The 19,544-nt window shown below is 43.9% G+C and overlaps 1 protein-coding gene across 8 annotated transcripts in view; it reads right to left on the bottom strand.

The window, feature by feature from the left end:
* Fndc1 (fibronectin type III domain containing 1) overlaps positions 1-19,544 on the bottom strand; it is an 82,667-nt gene that overhangs the window by 35,596 nt on the left and 27,527 nt on the right. For 4 of the 8 annotated variants that reach the window (NM_001412560.1, NM_001038615.2, XM_087552738.1 and 1 more), the window contains 6 exon segments: positions 515-703; positions 3,560-3,667; positions 4,511-4,698; positions 7,389-7,506; positions 9,377-9,475; positions 12,769-12,975. In NM_001412560.1, coding sequence (NP_001399489.1) covers positions 515-703; positions 3,560-3,667; positions 4,511-4,698; positions 7,389-7,506; positions 9,377-9,475; positions 12,769-12,975 — 909 coding nt within the window. 8 annotated transcript variants of the gene reach the window in all.

Raw genomic sequence — 19,544 nt, 5'->3', positions numbered from 1 at the left:
ACCAGACAGTTGAAAGTATTCTGAATAATGTGGAGTTCCAAAATAACAGAGGACAAAGATATTCAATGGTGGCAGCAGGGGCTAACAATTAAAATGTCAAATTAGCCTTACAAAAGTGTTTATATATTTTCCCCCTAAGCCCTGAATTAAATACTAATACCAAAGTAATCGTATAATTAATATGTCGATGATACTGTAAATAAGTATTAATAGCAATCAGGACTAATATTTTAATCTTTAAAAAGGTTGATTTCTAAGGGGTCTTACGGAATATATTTTGAAAATAACCGTGCAAACTCAGCCCTGAATAATCATCTAGTGAGCATTTCTGAACCCAGAAGCATGATTCAAAGTAACACAAAACAAATAGCAGGGATGAGGGTGGGGTGGGGGAGGAGGGAAAGCGTGAAGGGGCGGGGCGGGAAGAAGGAAAGCGTGAAGGGGCGGGGTGGGAAGAAGGAAAGCATGAAGGGGCGGGGCTGGAAGAGGGAAAGCATGAATGCTCAATGCTTACTTGTTGGTATAGCGACAATGAAGGCTTTGGAGTGTGGCCCCTGGCCTCTCCTGTTTGTGGCCCGGATTTTGAACAGATAGCGTTCCCCAGGCTGCAGACCGTCCACGAGGGCAGAAGTAGTATGTCCAGAGAAGGTGAGGGACTTTGCTCCAAACGGTTTGAGAGCCGGGGCATATGAAAGAATGTATTCTGAAATGATTTGGCAGACGGTTGGAAGGAAGAAAATGAAAACAGTTCTGAACCCAGCGGACAGAGGGATCGTGCACACAGGATGAGTTCAGACACACACTGCTGAAGCTGACATCCCAGCGATGCACACCTGGCCAACAGCTGCAGCAGAAGACCCGTGCGCGGGGCGAGCTCACACGCCTTAGAGCCCCTGGAAGTTAAGTTCCAGGCAGACAATTGCTATTTAAAGCAAATGGAGCACACGGGGTGGGAGGTTATCTTTATAAGCTGACCATGTGTGTTTACACTAGTTTTTTATTTTTTATTTTTGCACTTATTTAAAAACTTTCTATGCCGACCTTAACATTCCCTAATGTAAGAAATAAAGGGGCGCCAAAAATGCTGACTCCCAGGAACTGGATCTGAATAAACCGGTCAGATCAAGTTCCATTTACCACGCGGAGTGACTTTTAGTACATTAACTCAGAACGATGCCGTGTTTTGCATCACTCTTGTAAGAATTATAAAGTTCTTATTCGCTTTATGCTGATACGAATATTTCATAGTGTTTAAAACTGTGAAGAAAACTCACTGACAGAGCTGTGCAGTTCCTAATGCTCCCATTCTTCATTGACTTGTCTATAACCACATAATGGCCTTGACGTTTGAAAACCACAGACAGGCAATATAAGATGTTCCTTTTATTATATGTACATTCTTATATTTATATTTTAAACTTATTTTATTAAAGTCTTTTTTATTAAAGTCTAAGTACATCATTTCCCCACTCTCCCTCTCCCCCTCCCTACCACTCTCAAGTGCTATCTGTATATTTATAAATATATACACGTGAATATGTGCACCAATTAAAGACAGTGGATCTTTAATGATCAACAAATACCTACCCTTGCCCATTCTCTCAATAAATTTAAGGTTCAAAAATCTTACCAAGATAATATGAAGATGGCCTCAGGGAAAAAAATTTTGAATTACAAAAAAATTAAGCAATTACATGAGTATGGGGGGAATCCTCCCCTTCCCTCATTGTATGCTTTAAAAGGTACAATAAATAAAGAAATATTTCAACCAGAAGCACCTTTGAAACACCTGCTGGGGAAATGCAGCACTCTTTGCTCAGAGAACTGGTCATGCGTAGTGACCAAAAGTAAGAAGTGAGAGAGATCGCATGCTACAAAGCCTTGTCATTGCTCTGGCTTTACATCTGCAAAAATATTTAACTATGTCAGTGTATATACCCTTTTACTATGCTTTATATTTCTCTGACTTAAAATACACTCCCCCCAAACGAATTATGAATTTTAATCTCACAATTATACCTACATGAAAACTAAGATATGTAAATATATAAGAACTGGGACTGAGAGATGTCTCAGTGGTTAAGAGCACTAATTGCTTTTCCAGAGGTCCTGAGTTCAATTCCCAGCATCCACAGGGTGGCTCACAACCATCTGTAATGGGATTCAATGCCCTCTTCTGGTGCGACTGATGAGAGAGACAGGGTACTCACGTACATAAAATAAATAAATCTTTAAACAAAAAACTCAGTAGCTACCATTATTTCTGGCCATATTTAGCTGGTGACCTGTGGCTCCCTTCAGCATTAGACTTAAACTAAGAAGTAGGACCGAAAGAGGATGTGTCTGTCCGTCCATAGCATGGACTCACTGGATGGCCAGTCACTACTGTTTTCAAAGACTGAAAATCTAACCAGCCAGAAAGGTGTCTCTATTCCCTTTTCAGAGGTCCTTCCAGCACTGCAGTCTCAATAGACAGGGGTCAGTGCTTATGTTGTAAAAATTGTGACGTAAGGGGGGACAGCTAAGCACCTCTTCTCTTCATCTGTTTCTGGACTTACTCCTGTGTGGGAGGGGGACATGCTAGAAGAATAAAAAATCCATTCTTTATGAAAAATGGGGGGAAACATCATTAAGTGCAGAAAATGTCACACCAATCATTTTCCTGAAGCCTCATTGTGCTATGAAAAGGCACTACCCATGAGCCAAGTCAACTCACAGTTGAACACAAAAGAGAACCATTCAATAATTCCCACCAGGAGACTCTCATGAGAGACCGGAAGTGGCCTTCTGTATTTCTCCAAGATGAAGCAAACTGTTCATAGTTTTGGGGCATACCAGACTTAAATTTGCCTCCCCCAAACCTAATGACAATAAAAAGACTCCTTTCTCTAAAGATTCCATCTCTCCTACCATGGGGGGTATACTTGTGAGCAAAGCCAGGTACAATCTAACATGAAAATGTCCAGATTCCTGAAACTTTTCAAAGTCCTTTACACATTGAAATGAAAATATTCCAGTGTTTATTTAGCAGCCCCAACAGACTACTTTCGAAGCTGTAGATATCCCCTTGTATTTTTATTCTTTTAAAGCTCCAGAAATTTTTTTCTATTTTTTTTATCCTTTCCTTGACCCAAATAAATCAATACAGACTGAACTTTAGGGAACAGATCCATTTTCTGGAAATCATGAGGTAAGGTTTTTAGCCCCATTAGAGGCACGTATGGTCTCATTAAAGATCTTTACGGTCCCGGCAGACCCCTGGTGACATCTCTTTTCAGAATCTCATAGGCACAACAGAAAGCTCCAGAATGAGCGCAGGGTATAGCTCATGGTGCTGTTAAAAAAACCTCCAGCACGGCTGTCCAGACGATCATGTCTACAGGAAGATGACAAGAGTAACTGCCAGCTCTTGGGTAATGCCCGCCTTCCTGTCCCCTGGCCAGCACCTTGCTAGCATCTCGTCCACCTCACTGTTGCTTGCTCGTCTGCCTTTCAGTCAGAGTCACCAAAGTAGCATTTCTCCGAAGGACCACTCAGAGGGTAAGGAGGAGACACCCACCTTTCACTTTCCCCTCAGACTCTGGCAATGCATCCCAGGATACGGTGACAACCGTGGGCTTGCCGTTGACTGGCCAGACTCTCAGGTTCTCAGGCGCTGTGGTGGGAGCTATAAGATGACAGGGGATCAAGCATTTCACAAGGCTCTCATGACCTCCGACAGCCCCCGCATACACTGTCTCCTGAAGAGATGGCCTGTTGGTGCTGATGACACATGCAAGGCGATTCTACACTAACTTTACGAAGGATGACTTTTGTGGCTCACACACAGCTCTTGCAGGGTTTAGAAACATCTAGAAATTGGCTTTTAGGAATTCCAGTTTTTCTTCCAGATAAATATTGCACTATTAGGGATTCAAAATCTGAAACATCCCTTTAGTACAAGTTTTCTTGTTTTGTTGAGAGGGCCTCACTATGCTGCCCTGGCTGGCCTGGAAGTCAATATGTAAACCAGGCTAGCCTTGGACTCCTACAGATCTACCTGCTTCTGAGTCCCAAGTGCCGAGATAAAAGTCATGTGCTGCCTTGTTGAACCTAGTACACCTTATAAAGATGCCGTTCTAGCTGTTACTGAATGAGAGCCTTGGCTACAGGAAAGATTTTCTCAGGAAGATTATACAACAAAAGCTAAGCCACCCAGGGACATCCGTGGTCACAGTAGTAGTGTATGTATGTTATATGCTGATATTTGTAGGGTTTGATATATCAGAAGAACATTTTGGTAGGAAAAAAATGTCAGAGTACAAAGCATGAACCAAACAAAACTGCTCCTCAATCATTCGTCTCCCTCTCCCTCTCTCTTTTAATTTAATAGTTCTAGACCCAAACTCTACTTCTAATTATACATACAAACTCTACCACTAAGACTTATAGCGAGACTTTAAAGACTGCTTGAATTGTCAGTTTAGGCGTGATCCTCAGTTGAAACCCCAAGACCATTTCAGACACAAACCCGATTCCGGCGTTCTCTGGAAGACAGATGCGCTCCACTTGCCATCTCGCTCTCCTTGTGAAATACGGACCGCAAATTCATACACGGTGTCTGGGATCAGGCTGTCCACCAGTGCACGCCTGTTGGAGACTTGCTTGTAATCCCACCTGGCCGACTCCCCCTTCTCACGGTAGCGCACAGTGTACTGTCTATGAGAAAACGCAACAGGACAGTTATCCTGAGGACCTGAGTCTTCAAAGCTGACTTCCAGAGTCCTCGCTGTTTAACTTTCACTGGAACTGGTGATATTTAAAAGCAAGCAGGGAGATTTGAGGAGGAAATTCTAAACTTTCGACTATGTCATTGACTCTAAGAATCTGAAGTCAGGGTCCTGGCAAGTGTGTGTAAAAACAGACCAAGAAATAGAGTGTGTTTCTGTCCAAGACTAAAAATGTCCCATTGTTCCAAAGACCAGAAATGACAAACAGAAGAGATAAAGGAAGGTGGGCAGGATTACCAAGCACCTAATTTCTCAGTGATATATATGCATACAGGCTGAAGAATGTGATGATATCAAGAACCGGACTGGTTCTCTCTCTCTCTCTCTCTCTCTCTCTCTCTCTCTCTCTCTCTCTCTCTCTCTCTCTCTCCTCTCTCTCCTCTCTCTCCTCTCTCTCTCTCTCTCTCTCTCTCTCTCTCTCTCTCTCTCTCTCTCTCTCTCTCTCTCTCTCATGCACATGCACACAAAGCCAAAAAGCCTCATTTTATGCTTAACTAGACATGTTCTACAGACTTAGGAGAACAGGAAACGTGGTCTTGTGCAGACTTCCTGCTATGAAATGGAACAAAACTCTACCACAGAGCAGGACCAAGTGGCTGAGAAGGGAGTCCAGTGTGATCCCCTGGCAGAAAAATACCAAACATATCGATTCTCAAAAACCCCAGACAGCAGATATCCATGGCATTAGAGAAGCAGCAAATCCTGAAGACTGGACCCCTGTTAATACAACTTTTCTTCATGGCTTCTTTCCAGTAGGAAGCCTTTGAGGCATTAAGAATGTTCTATTGGGGGGTTGGGTATTTAGCTCAGTGGTAGAGCACTTGCCTAGCAAGCGCAAGGCCCTGGGTTCGGTCCCCAGCTCCGAAAAAAAAAAAAAAAAAGAAAGAAAAAAGAAAAAAAAGAATGTTCTATTGGGGAATCTGGAAAGTGAGTTCAGTTGCAAAGAGCTTGCAAGATGAAGTGTAAAGATCAGTATATGAATCAGATTCTCCTGATTCATAAAAACCATGTTAAAAAACCAGGCGTGCTGGTACATGCTTGTAATGTCAGTTCTGAAGAAGCACAGACAGGGGATACCTGAAGCCTGCTGGCCAGCCAGCCTAGCCTACTTGGCAAGTTTCAGGCCAGTGAGAGATCCTCTCTCAAGGCCATAAATGAAATAAGATAGAGGATCCCTGAGGAACAATATCCTATGTTGACCTCTGGCTTCTGCATGCACATGTACATGTATACATGCACACACACACACATGCACACACATACACACACACACATACACACACACACACACACACACACACGTTATTCATTATATATAGTAAGTCAGGAGAAGACATCAGTTGAAGACATGCCACAGCTATGAACAAAGCGGTTCTCCTGAGGAGAGTCTAACGTCCCCTGATTTTCCCTAAGATGTAGGAAACCAAAGCCCCAAGGCGGTCAGGACCACTTCTTGTTGGGAGAGGATATATGCATAGACACAGTGATTCTTCTGAGCCCTTAGATAGAAACATGTGTCATCCTACCAGCAGACAGCAAAGCTGTCCTGTACCTATTAAAGATTACAATTTATGTACTTTTACAATGTGAACATTGTATTTCTTTTATTTCAAAGTATGATCCACTTTACTGCTGTAGATAGGTTTGAAACTTAATACATAATAACCAGGCTACCAAATCATTGGCTTTTTCTTAGTTGTATAAATTATCAAGTCTCTGAACACACACACACACACACACACACACACACACACACACACACACACACACACACACATTTTTAATCTATAGTCACCAGTTTCAAAACAATGTAAAAACCATAAAACTCACATAAAGATCATTCTTTCCTGATAAGATTGGTTACTTTTTTGTCTGTTGCTACTACAATTGGGTATAAAAGACAGAACAGGACAACACCATGAGCTAAGGAAAAAGAAGGTGCTCTTTGTTACCCGCAACCAAGGAGGACCTGACACACTTCAGAGATCTGCTAATATCTACTGAGAAGCCATGCATATAACATTAGACAAGCTTCTGCCTCTCAATATAAAAATCTATCCTGCCTTGACTCTTCAAGAAGACTCCTCCCACAGTGAACTCTTCACAGAGGGAAACCATAAATAATTGAGGCAGGAGGAAAACAAACATAGGGAATTTATACACTCAAGACAAAATGAAGCAGATGAGATATGAAGTCCTGTCCTATGACAGACCCTATTTGATTCTCAGGAAATTGGTTGCCACTAAGTACTGGACATTCAACAGCAAAAGAGGGGTCAAGCACCCACACAGGAAAGAAAATAAAAATCAGGATGGAAAGATGGCCCCATGGTTAAGAGCACTGGTCTCTTCCATAAGACCCAGGTTTGATTCCCAACACCCACATAGTGGCTCACAGCCACCTGTAATTCTAGCTCCAAAAGATCTGATGTCCTCTTCTTCTTCTGTGGGTACCAATCATGTGCACAGTACACATATACACATGCAAGCAAAAACATTCATGCACAATAAAATAAAATAAATAAGTCTTCACAAAATTAAAAAGAAAACCACTGAATTCAGGTCCAGAGAAGCTGTATTTCTCATACCCAAAGGTAAGAATTAAGTGTACATGTGTACCTTGATGCAACAACTCTCTTCTGTTTTTCCACAAGAGGATCCACCCAGGCCACGAGCACGGACTGAGACGACATGACCCGGACACTAATGTCTTCAGGTACATCCAGTTCATCCTCTTCTGAAATGACAGTGGATGCACAAAAGGGGCCCATCTTACCACAGGTTCTGCACTGACTTCCTCTAGCCAAGCCTGGCCTAACTTTTAGCTGCTCATGCTTAACTTAGGTAAGATGAGATGAATAGAATGCTAAGTGATCATTTCGTCTGCATGATGTGTGGAAACCTCCATTCTTGCTTTTCCTAACCATAGCCTGAGAAGCAAGGAGTTCACCTTAAAAGCTGCCTGAGCCAATCAGTATGCAGAAGAGCATAAAGAAATGGCTATGCCTTAGTAAAAAAAAAAACACTACAAGAAGCTCAGTGTTTACTCATTACATACTGTAAATTTCTCAGAAGTAATAAAACTTTCATGAGGGCATATGTTTGAGGGATGAAAGTTTACATTATTATTCATTAGAGACCACAATGTCAAATAAAATTTCTGCTTTAAACAGTGGTTATGAATCTCATGGGAGTCGATGTTCTTCATATTTTAGAGCATGTGGTTGAATGGCAGGTTAAATGTCATGTTCAGATATAAGATGGAGTTCAGTTTGCCAGTTTCTTACTGAGATTTATTTCTGTCATGCAAAAATATAGTCACAAGACTCGCCATCTTATTTTGGTCTCTAACTAATTAAGATTTACAAAGTGGCCTCAACTTTGCTTGTAAGTTTCTTTTTTGTTGTTTTGGTTTCGGGTGTTTTGTTTTTTGTATGGGCCAAAAGGATTCAGATTTTACCTAATTGGGGGACTTTGGAGAGGACTGTTGGAGGACTTTGCTTGCACTGTCCTGCTCTCTGGTGACCATCAGTGACTGATTCAAGTGAAGGGCCTCAGTGGGATGTCTCTGTGCAATGTAAAAAAGCATAGTAGGCCCCACTCTACATCATGACTGCATTAAAGGGCTGTGCTAGGGTCTCCTCATGTCTGCTTAGTTTTTATTGTCGACTTGACACAGCCTAACATCACCCAGAAGGAGACCTGTCTTCTGTCTCTACCAAGTCTCAACTGAAGAACTGTCCCATGAGATTGGCTCATGGCCATGTCTATAAGAGATTATCTTGGGCCCAACCTGGACCCAGGGTGCTGTAGATGGCACTGTCCCTAGGGAGGTGAGCCTAGACTGTATAAGAAATCTAGCTGAGCATGAGCCAGAGGGTGAACCAGGAGCAGTATTCCTCCTTGGCTTCTACTTCAGTTCTTGCTTCAGTGTCTGCCCCGACTTCCCTCAGTGAATGCCTGTACCAGAAGTGTAAGAGGACATAAACTTTTTCCTCTCCTAACTGCTTTTGGCCGTGATTTATCACAGCAACAGAAAGGAATCAGAACCCATTGAGGTTCATGCCCTGAAAGGTATGTGTAATTTGTAAATATTATGAGTGATTAAAAAACACCCATCAGTGGAGGTAAAGAAAAACATACTTCATAAGTGCACAATGATTGGGCTACTAGTGAACCACAATTATGTATTTTCATACTTCTCTCCATGCTATCTGTCACATCTACATAAAGTGGAGTGAAACGGTGTGTGTGCCACCATGCTGCCTCAACACACCTGTCCTTTCTCCTGCCATGTTCAGTGCCTCCCTAGGCACAATTAACAGATGGATCAGACTATCTTTCCATGGAAGGAAATGAGGCCTCACTCCCTCTAGCACTGGAAAGCAACTGTACTATAAAGCTATCCATAATCCTCAGGGAAACAGACCTTATCAAAAGAATTCTCCTGTCTCTACCAGTGAAAGAAACCTGTTTACCTACAACTGTAGTTCTCTTCTTCCCCCTTGAAATTCAACCATCCCACCATCCCATCGCAGCCAGCATCACATGGAGAGCAGCATCCACACCAGACCATGGTTTCACCAAGTGCATCCTTGGAAACATACCTGCATTCTTGCGCTTTGTGAGGGCAGCTCTATAGACGGGCTGACTCTGCCCCTGGGAGTTTGTGGACTGCAGGGAGACCACATACACCGACTCAGAGGCTGTGGACCAAAGAGCAGGACATGGGACAGTGTCCTCATTCCTCAGTAGCCTATGGGCCCTACCACCTATGGTCCCTCCACTCCCCCTCCCCTCGCCCTCCCCTCCTCCTTCCCTTGCCCCAACTACGCTAACAATTTCACAGGTAAGTCTTTTGTCTAGCCATTATGCTCTGCAGAGAAGCACCTATCACTGTCCTTTTTTCATGAGCAAGGACAGGCTGAGAGGGGCGAGGTGACTGCCAAAGTCATTGAGTAATTTGGTTAGCTCTATATGACATCAAGGCCCAACTTTTATTAACTTCAGATGGGGAAGGAGCCAACCATGTGCAGTCATCACAGATATACAATAGAATGCACCCAACAGTAGTCACACACTTCTCTCTGTGCCTTGGTTATTGGATACTGGGTAGAAATACGATCTCCAAACTGACACCAGAATCATTACCCAGTGAACCCAGGACACTCCACACACACCATCCATGCAAACCCTGGCTGGCTCCTTTCCCAGCCTTGAGTATATGCAGCAGAATTTCTTCACTTCCCATCTGGCGTCTTCCTGGAGGTCTTCAGATTCCTTGTCTTTCATCATTTATCCTTCTACCTGGGGTCTGATCGTGTCTTCTCCTCTTGTAGTCCCCAGGCCCCTCCACTTTGACATTGCTACTCATCTTGGGGATTTCATTGATTCAGAAGACCACTGATAAAATGTGTTTAATGATTGTCTAGAGACGGGATTCCTTGCTGATGGGACTTTAGGTCACTCTCTAAGGTTCCTCAGTGTGTGTCCACTTCTGAGATGCCCATGACCAGTGGCATCTCTGTTGCAAACAGTGTTAAGGTCCTAGCAGAATAAATGACAAAGATGGGCTTCCAGGACTCAGAAGATCCCAGAAAATTCACTTCACCCACATCCCACACCCTGTCCTTCTATTTAGACCTCCTCTTCACAGGAACCCACTGGGGGAAGCCAAAATCTGTTGATGAAATTCAAAAGATAATGTATTGTAGAAGAGACGAAAAGCTGGCAGGCACAGTCATGTGGGTCAGAGTAAAGCCAAATAATGTTCTAGTGCTGGCTGTGAATGAGAGCCATGAATGAAACGCTGTGCCTGAATACCACTCTTGCACAGTATCAGACATGCAAAGAGAGTCTCTCCTCTTTGGCTGAATAGCCAGGTAGAGTTTGAGCCCTGTCACTAAAGGGCCCAGCAGCATGTATAATGAAATCATCCAGCAGCAGAGGGACAGCTCAGGAATGGAGGCGGAAGTGACTCCGGATTATTCTGTGGTTCCACATCACCAGGTCGCTTTATCCCCCAGCCTAGATTCTGCTTTTGCTGCCTTGAGTCTCTCCATATTTCTTCTGGCATTGGGGAAAAGAGGTGTTTGGTGTCTTCTTGACAGAGTCTTGGCTTTGATGGCTCAGAGGCCTGGCTCAGAGGGGCTCTATGCCTCCTTGTGGGGCCCATATAGATACAAAGGATGCCACACAGTTGTCTCATGCTGGGAACACCCATTCAAGAGGCTTGATAGACACTAGAACCCTGGAGTGTCCATCAAGTGGCTGAACATAGCATCCAATATAACAAAGACTTCCAAGATTCTTCAGAAAGGGAATATAGCCATCTGCCCAGGGTCTTCACCAGTTCAAATCCAAGCTGCTCACATTGCAGCACGGTCCTAGGAACCAAGATTGGGATCCTGGGACTATAGGACTGTCTGCCTTGTCTCCATTAGCTGGTGAGTTCTCACAGCAAACCAGCAATGCAGACCACTAGGCTTTCTCCCCAGAACTCTGTCTCCTTGAAACTCCTCTCACCCAGGGCTGCTTTCTGAGCTCAAATGATGACGCCTCATGGCCTGGCTGTGAGTCTCTCTTCTACGTGCTCTGACCTCACTCCCATGTCTCTCCATCTACACGCCCCTCACCCATCTTGGAGATGAACTTACCTTTTATGACAGAGGTGCCAAGCAAGGGGAACTGCACTTCCTTCCCGCACACCATAGGCCTGTGGGTGCCTCTTTGCTCCTTCCTACCCTAGCTTTTCACCCCAACAATGCCAACCTCCACTTCCGGCCTCCATGCCCCTGAGGGATATGAGCCTCTACCTCCACTGTCTTCGCCATCAGGTTTGCAATGATGGGAGAGGCACCTGACTACGCTTGAGTGAAGAGGCCAGATGTTTTACTGGAATCTTCTGAGTAGGGCAGTAAACCATAGCCTCTCCCTTGGTTGAGTCTTGACCCATTAGGAAATAAAAGAAGCATGAACCATGTTGACCAAAATACCTATCACTGTTAAAAGAGCAGATGGTGGAGCATGTACCCGGAGGTTTTACAACTGGAGTTATAGCACAAGAAAGATGTGCTGCCAGGGCTACCCTGGACCCGTGAGTCTCTGTAGCCTGGCTTCCCCCAGAAAGAGTTGCCCCACTAAATGAGTTGCTTCCAACTCATTGGGTTGATAATGGGGAAAGGGCAAGAGTGGCCATTAGCAGTTCCTTAGGGGACAGCAGCATCTCCTCAGAACATGGGCTGTGTCCTTGTCTGTTAATAAAGGTTAAGACCTATTAAGATGAATCACACAGTAGCTCCTTGTCCCAGCAAATATGCCCACAAACATTCCATAGCTAATGCTGCCTTTGCTATGAAAACAGGACCATAAAGGGGAAATATTTCCCATCCCCACCACACCTCACATCTAGATAAGGGGTTCAGGGACTCTGTGTATAAACACAATTTATTAGACAGTGTGGTCCTGCAAATGAATAAAGGTTAATGGGACAGAGACCAAGACAGGATGGGACAAAGTGATGTTGTGGTCTCAGTAAGACCTGTCTCCATAGGCTTATGAGTTTGAGCACTTAGCCCCAAGCTGGTGGCACTGTGGAATGCAATGGAACATTTACAAGATGAGGCTTGCCGGAGGAAGTGCGTCACCAGAGGCAAGCCTTGGGAGTTCTGTTGCTGGGCCCTACTTCCTGTTCACTCTTCTTCCTATTCTACTGAGATTTAAGAAAGTCCAGGAGCATTCTCCAGCTACCATACAGCTACTGCCTCCATGCCTTCCCCTGAAGGGATCCATCACCAAAACTATGAGCCAAAATAACCTCTTCCTTCTGGAAGTTGGTTTAGTCGCAGGGAGGGGGAAGGTGGCTAGTGGAGAGCATTACCGTGAATAACCGTCATAGCTGGGAGAAACACCTCTTGTTTAGACAACATCCTGCCTTGAACAATGTTCTAAATATAGACGCGATGGGTACATTGCATGCACAAGACACTTTCACACTCACCAAGCTTTTTAATTTCATGCGATCTCTCATCTCTGGTCAGTGGGACATAATTCATCTTCCGGCCACTTTCCCCGTAGCCCAGAAGAAAACCCCGAGATCTCCGTGGGCTCTTGGCTCCAGACAGACGTGGTGCCTTCCATGCAACAGACAGCCTGTCATCTGAGGCTCGGACGCGCATACGCAAGGGCTTGTTGGGCACTTCCTTTTCTTAAGAAGGACACAACATAGAAATGATTAAAGGATGTACCACATGTATGTGAAACCTCTGCGTACACTGATCCTCCTGGGTTAATCGCTGGGCATAAAACCTTCCTTTTTTGGTAACCTGTTCTGCTAAATTCCAAGATGGACGCTATCTACCTGGGCTTCCATTTCATGCCAAGAGATCTCTGAACTTAAAATGAAAATTTCCATATGTGGGGCTGCCAGCCACAGATCTGGAAGCTTAGTAAGGTCTCTTTTCATCTACTTTCTTTCACCGTGTCAGGCTAGACAGGCTATATACCCCATGACTAGGGCTAGCGATAGATATAAAAATACAACAGAGTCATTAGTCGTTATTTATAACTGGCCACCAGAAGGCTTTTTCTCTGTCATATTGAAAAGGTAGCTAAAGACTAATTTGACCTGGAGTCTCTATTCCCACCCTTATGTAAGTCTTTCCCTGTCTCCCACAAATCTTGGCTATGCCCCACTGTTACCAATATCCTCAGGGTTTTTGAGTTTTTTTTACTGACAAATTAACCAGCTTCCAAAACTCCCGAACTGACTTGAAACGTTCTTGTTAACTTTCTCAAAGTAGTGTGTCCTGGGGACACTGGTGAGTATTTAGAGTCTATCTATCTATCTATCTATCTATCTATCTATCTATCTATCTATCTATCTATTTATTCTGTCCCTGAGGATAGCTACAGGTTTCCTCCCAAGACAGATTCTCATTTGGCAACCCCTGCACTCATTAGTGCAATGCTGAGCAGGGATTCCACAGAATCTTGGAATTCCGCAGTGATGGGGTCAACAAGACGATAGAATAGGTTCTCAGGACAAGGAGCTTCATCAAGACCACACAAGTTTGTTGGCTGTAACATGCATCCTGGAACTCTCATGTACAGTAGTCCTGTCGAACATTAACCACACAACCCCCTGGCAGAGACAGCAGCTGTCCCCAATATACTGTGTGGCTTCTGCTACGAGCACTTGTCAACCTTCCTACTGGAGCCCTAGCATGGGGCCAGGACCACAGAACAGCTGATAACCCAGCACGAAGACCTATCTGTGTTAGATAGAACTTTAAAGTCAGCAAAAACAAAATGAAACAAAAAAGCCTTCCATCTCTATCCTGGTTATCCGCACAGTGGCCTTGGGGTGAAAAAGAAGGACATCCACATTCGTGGACAAAGCAGATAAAGTCAAAGGGACATGTAGTGTCAACCAGGGCTGGGGGATGAGGACCCACATATTCTGATCCCCAGTGCTCTCTCTATTTAAACTCACCTCACACACTTCCCACTAGCCATACAGTCTCTTCTGCTCATGAGTTCGAAATATGAGTTTGGGTCTAGACAGAATTTGGGGCTAGACGGGCTCCCTGCAGAGTGGGCACACTATGCCCTGTCAAGTTGACTCTACACGAGCTGGAACTGCAGTCTCCCCATGGAGAAGAGGAAGATTTTGGCCAAAGGTTATTTTCAGGACAATGGAAATGTGGATAGAAGCCACAGTGTAATGAGAGGCCCCACCCCTTCAAACACAGTCACTTCTGTTTTGAGGCTTTGATTTTCAAGCACCTTGAAATTTTCTTTCTCTTTAATATTCTGGATTCTGCATACTGTCTTTTGCAGATCATCCAGGGAGCCTCTCTTAAAGCAGATACATGCACCAGGGAAACAATTCCATGTGGTTAGAATTCATCTGCAATCAAATTATGCAAGTATTTTCTCTAAGCTGTATGCAATGGCCTCGCAAAAGCACTCTCAATATTTCTAATAAATTCTGTAGATCTTTTATCTTGAAAACAGGAAGTCACAACTGCCAAGATCAATCAAGCTCACACCCACCAAGGCAGAGTGTGTTTATTTCAGAATTGGCGGAACACATCCCCTCCCCCATTAGTCTTAGTACAAAAGAACCAGGTAAGTCATAGGCAGAGTGGTGGATCACAAAAGACCTGGGACAATTACACACTGTCCCCTCGACAGGCATAGAACAAATCAAGCACCTCCTAGAAGCCAGGGAGTCAGGCAGGACTGGACTGTTCCTTGGGATTTGTACCTCAGCACATTTCTGAAGTTGTATGGAATTAATTTTTTTTCTTTTTACTAAGAAAAAAAAAAGACAAAAAATCTACACAATGATTTATTTGCCCACGTATAACTCTATGCTAGGTAAATGTGACAGGTCTTTAGATCAGGCTAACCCATACTGTAGACTCAGGGTTTACATCAAACCCCCTACTTACAGAGGACTCCAAGAGCACTCCCTGAGTACATCAGTTTCTTCATCTCTGAGACTGTATGTAACAGCCAGGTACAGAGCTTATGTCTGTAACTTCAGCACTTATGAAGTAAAGGCTAGCCTGGGCTATGCAACAAGCTCTGGAATAGCTTTGGCTACAATTGCCTCAAAGGCTTATATCCATCATAAAACCATTCTTCCTGGGCAAATTTAGATGGGAATAGATTCTCAAAACTCTTCAACACACACAGTATTACAATACAACCGTGTGTTGCTGACCACGGAGACACAGTCTGGTAAATGTACTGTCAGGTAATTCCATCATGAGACCATGAGCAAGCTATATGGCATGTTCGTATACACTGAGATGACTATGTCATCACAAAGTGCCATACTCTCAAAATATCATGGCCATCTACACAGTCCATTGTGATGCCAGTGTCTTCTCCAATAAATGACTTTTGGGGAGTAATACTATAATAAGATCATCTACTTAATAATAACAAAGAAGGACTCTTAATTCCTTTATTCTGGAATGGATCTATCAGATATTACTCACCAGGAATAGCAGCAATAAGAGACAAAGAGACTAAGAGGCAAAGGTGAAGGAAACATTGCAGGGCTGGATGGCAACAGACACTGGGCAAGAATTAGAACCCCACTGTTGGACCTGTAGTTCTAGCTCACTGTGCTGCAGCACTTACTCAGAAGCTCCTGGTGGCTACACTGTGAGCATCCTTGTAGCCACACTAGTATAAACACTGCAGTCACTCTAGGGGAGACCATGGTGCTCCAGAGAGCTCTGGGTAAAGGACTCAGCTCAGTGGAAGTCTCTGTCCATTGCATCCACACTCATCGCCTTACACAAATGGTTGCAATCCCCAAGCTCTGGCTCCCCATCAGGAAGTAAGTCAGTGGCATCTGTCCCACTGAGGCCTACTCACTACCCTATCCCTTTCACATTAGAGGTGTACTAAGTGCACCAAGGAAGGACCATTGGATGAAGGTCCAAGCCCCTGGTCAACCATGTCAATGGATCCATGGGCTTACTTGTCCAAGGAGTCACTCAGAACCCAAAGTAGAGAAAGGCAGCCCATAGACATCCTGCCACCCTCAGAGACACCTGAACAGTGGCTCTTGACCAGTACCTGGAGTCAGGAAAGCATTTACAGAAGGTGAAGGGGGAGATAGTCTAAAAGACAAAGCAGTTTAAAAAGGAGAAATGAGGGAGAGAAGAATCTTGACATCCTCCAGGCTCACCAACACCAGGTAGAATATTATGGGTTCTACAGAAGCCAACAAGCCTTCATGATGGACATAAAACTAACTTCAAACACTCCCATAGGGCCATTTGGTTCCAGCTCACTGTCCCTGTGGAGTATGTCTGAGATCCTGCTTTCCTGCTTCAAGGGTGTCCTCAAGTGAGGAAGCTACCAGAAGCCTGCCCATCATGAGGACAGAAAGCTACGCTGTAGACCCCAAAGGACAGTGCCAAGCTGCCAGCATCTGCACCCTAGAATTGTCTGTTAAAATCCAGTAAGCCATCAATCAGAAGTAGGTCAAACACCTTGCACTATCCCGGGACCATGCAGGGTGTAGCACTTGCTCACTTAAACAATTTCCCCTCAAGGTTTCCACAGACAGCAAAGAAATCTATCTCAGTCCCCCACATCCTGGAGTGCTGCTACTTCTCCACAATCTGTTTTATCTCAAAATTCTCAAGATTGCATTTGAGTTTTGTAGACCACACCACCAAATGTTGGTGTTTGCTTTACGATTAAAACCAGCATTTTTAGTGCCTGATCACAGAGAGGGGACTCCCATTAGATTGGATGTGTCTAGTTTTTCTCATGACCTTGCTGGTTTCTGGTCATACCTATGGACTGGGGTCCCAAGGGTCACAGTTTGAGTGTGCCCATAAATGGCTGTCAGGATAGTCTGAAAATCAAGCAGATGACTTTGTTATTGACCCCACCAGAACTGAACATCAGTCTATGGATACCAGCATCTACTGCACCATGTGAGGCTGAGGCCTTACTGTGCTACAAGATGCCAAGTCACTCACAAATTGCTGTGCGTTGACAGGAGAGCTCTGCACAGGTCAGTGAGGAAGCCTTTGATAGTACTTTGAGAATCAAGAGGCTCTACAGCTGCTTGTGTGGATAGGTCTGGGTTTCCATTAGTCACAGACCTTCCCTGGGGCTCTCATCGAGTGGACAATACTGTTGTCTCTGTGCCCTTCAGTGGGGATGGCTTATCTATGCAGGAGACCAATGTCAGAAGCTAATATCCATGTGATTCTGACAGCCACGTCACCATCTCACTTGTAAAAAGAGCACAGCATCAGCCTGTGCCAAGTCCAGCCTACTGGCTCCCATTGCTGGCCTAATTCCCCTCAACACATATGAATGGATCATCCAGATTCCCAGGGTAGCCAGCTGTGAAGGCTTCCTATGCTCTAATGGGTGAGTCAGCCCCCACAGCTGCCATGGATCCATCCCGTGGCATGTTAGTTTCCAGCCACACTTCCTGACAGTTCACAGGGGCCACCAAAAGCAAAGAGAGCAGTTGTCCTTTCCTGCCTTTAGTAACTGGTGCTCCTGGGCCCCTCGGGACAGCACAGCAACAGGATCATAGATTATCAAGGCTCAGAAGGACTAGTATGAACTATTCTTGGGAAAAGCATATCCCAAAGGTTTGGCTTGGTTTTCTCTAGGGGAGGTTTTTTTTTTGTTTTTTGTTTTTTTTTTTGTTTTGTTTTGTTTTGTTTTTGTTTTTTTGTAGAAATGGAACTTTAATGAAGAGGGGTTGTCACAGCAGCATATATGTCATTCTTACAACAAATTATATGAGTTTATGAAATCATTTCAAAACTGTATAATGCAATTTAAGTTTTAACATTAAGTAGAACTAGTATACAAGATGTATTGGTCTTTTCCCATAGCAGTTATGTTGCTTTGTTAATTTACTCTATAGCATCATAATAAGACATATTTCAACTTCTTCACATTTTACCAAACAGATGTAGGTGTAATAACAGGATCTATATTTAGAATGTATTTTGGAGCACTAAGTATAAGTATCTTTAAATAGTAATAAGTATCAACACTTAGAAGTTGAAAATAAATCATTTAGCATTTACTAAAATCACAACTCTAAATATATTCCTTAATACAAAATATATATCTATATGCTTCAAAAACTGTTGAAAGCAGTACATATTTTGCTTATTTTTTCCAAACTTGGTTTCTTAATACTTTCAAACTAATAGTTTATTATTGGTACAATAACTCTAGGGGAGTTTTAATGGAAGTCTCCCTGCATTTACTTCATCTGGGGGTCAGATGGAGAGCAGGGCATGTGTTCTCTGAAAATGAGAGGCCTGGTCTTGTTGACTGGGTGCTTTGTTTCTTCAGCCTGTTACCTGGTCCCCATTCATAATAAAATTCCATGTATGAGTAGCTCGATAGGAAGGTAGTGTTTCTTTCCAGACAAACATCAGATTTTTTCAGACATCCTGGATAATATACTCCAGGCTGACAGTCCCAAGCTCTTAATTTTTTTCACTTTCAGACTTTGAAAGAAGAGCCCTTGGTAGGCACAAGGGTCAGAGAGCAACACAAGGCCCTACTCGTTGACCTCTGAACAAGTGCTGGCTTTTATTAAACTGCAGAGGCCCTTCTAGAACATTCCTTCAAGGCTGCATGAGCAAGCACAGCTCAACCTCTCCAGCTTTCCAGCATTCTGGCCCTAGCCTAGGAGTAGTCACCCCCATGACAAGAACCATGAGCCAAGGCAGACCTCTTTTCTTTATATCCAACCTCAGAGGTTCTGTCTTAACTACAAAAAAAAAATGTAATGAGCTAGGTAGGGCAGTAAGAAGAGGTTAAACTTGTTTTTCATGATTTTGTGGTTAAGTTGTTTCAGTGTTGAATTATTTGTGCAACAGTGTGTCAATACTTTGAGCCAGACGTCAGGGAGGCTGCTGGAGGAAAGTCTCCAAAGAGGAGCCCAACCCCAAATTTGCCCTGGGATCTCACTGTGGTTTGAAGATACTCTGCTAATGAAGTCAGTCTTCAAGAAAAGGGGTGACTCAAATTTCCCTCAAAGCAGGGAGAAAGGGAGATGACATCACCCAAGGAAGATAAGGTGTGTCACCCCCTGAGAGGATCAGGAAGCAAAGGCACCTGACAGAAGGAGGACAGCACAAGAGGAAAGAAGCTGAAGAAAGTGGCTACCTTTCGTGGCAGCCCTCATGGAAGAGGAAAAGGTGACCATGTAAGGACAGTCAGATTCGTTGAAGCATCATCAGGGGCCCGGAC

This window comes from Rattus norvegicus, chromosome 1 (assembly GCF_021556685.1).
Source record: "Rattus norvegicus strain SHRSP/BbbUtx chromosome 1, alternate assembly SHRSP_T2T, whole genome shotgun sequence".
Taxonomy (NCBI): Eukaryota; Metazoa; Chordata; class Mammalia; order Rodentia; family Muridae; genus Rattus; species Rattus norvegicus.
Note: the sequence above shows the minus strand (reverse complement) of the source record. Positions and strands in the feature narration are given on the sequence as shown.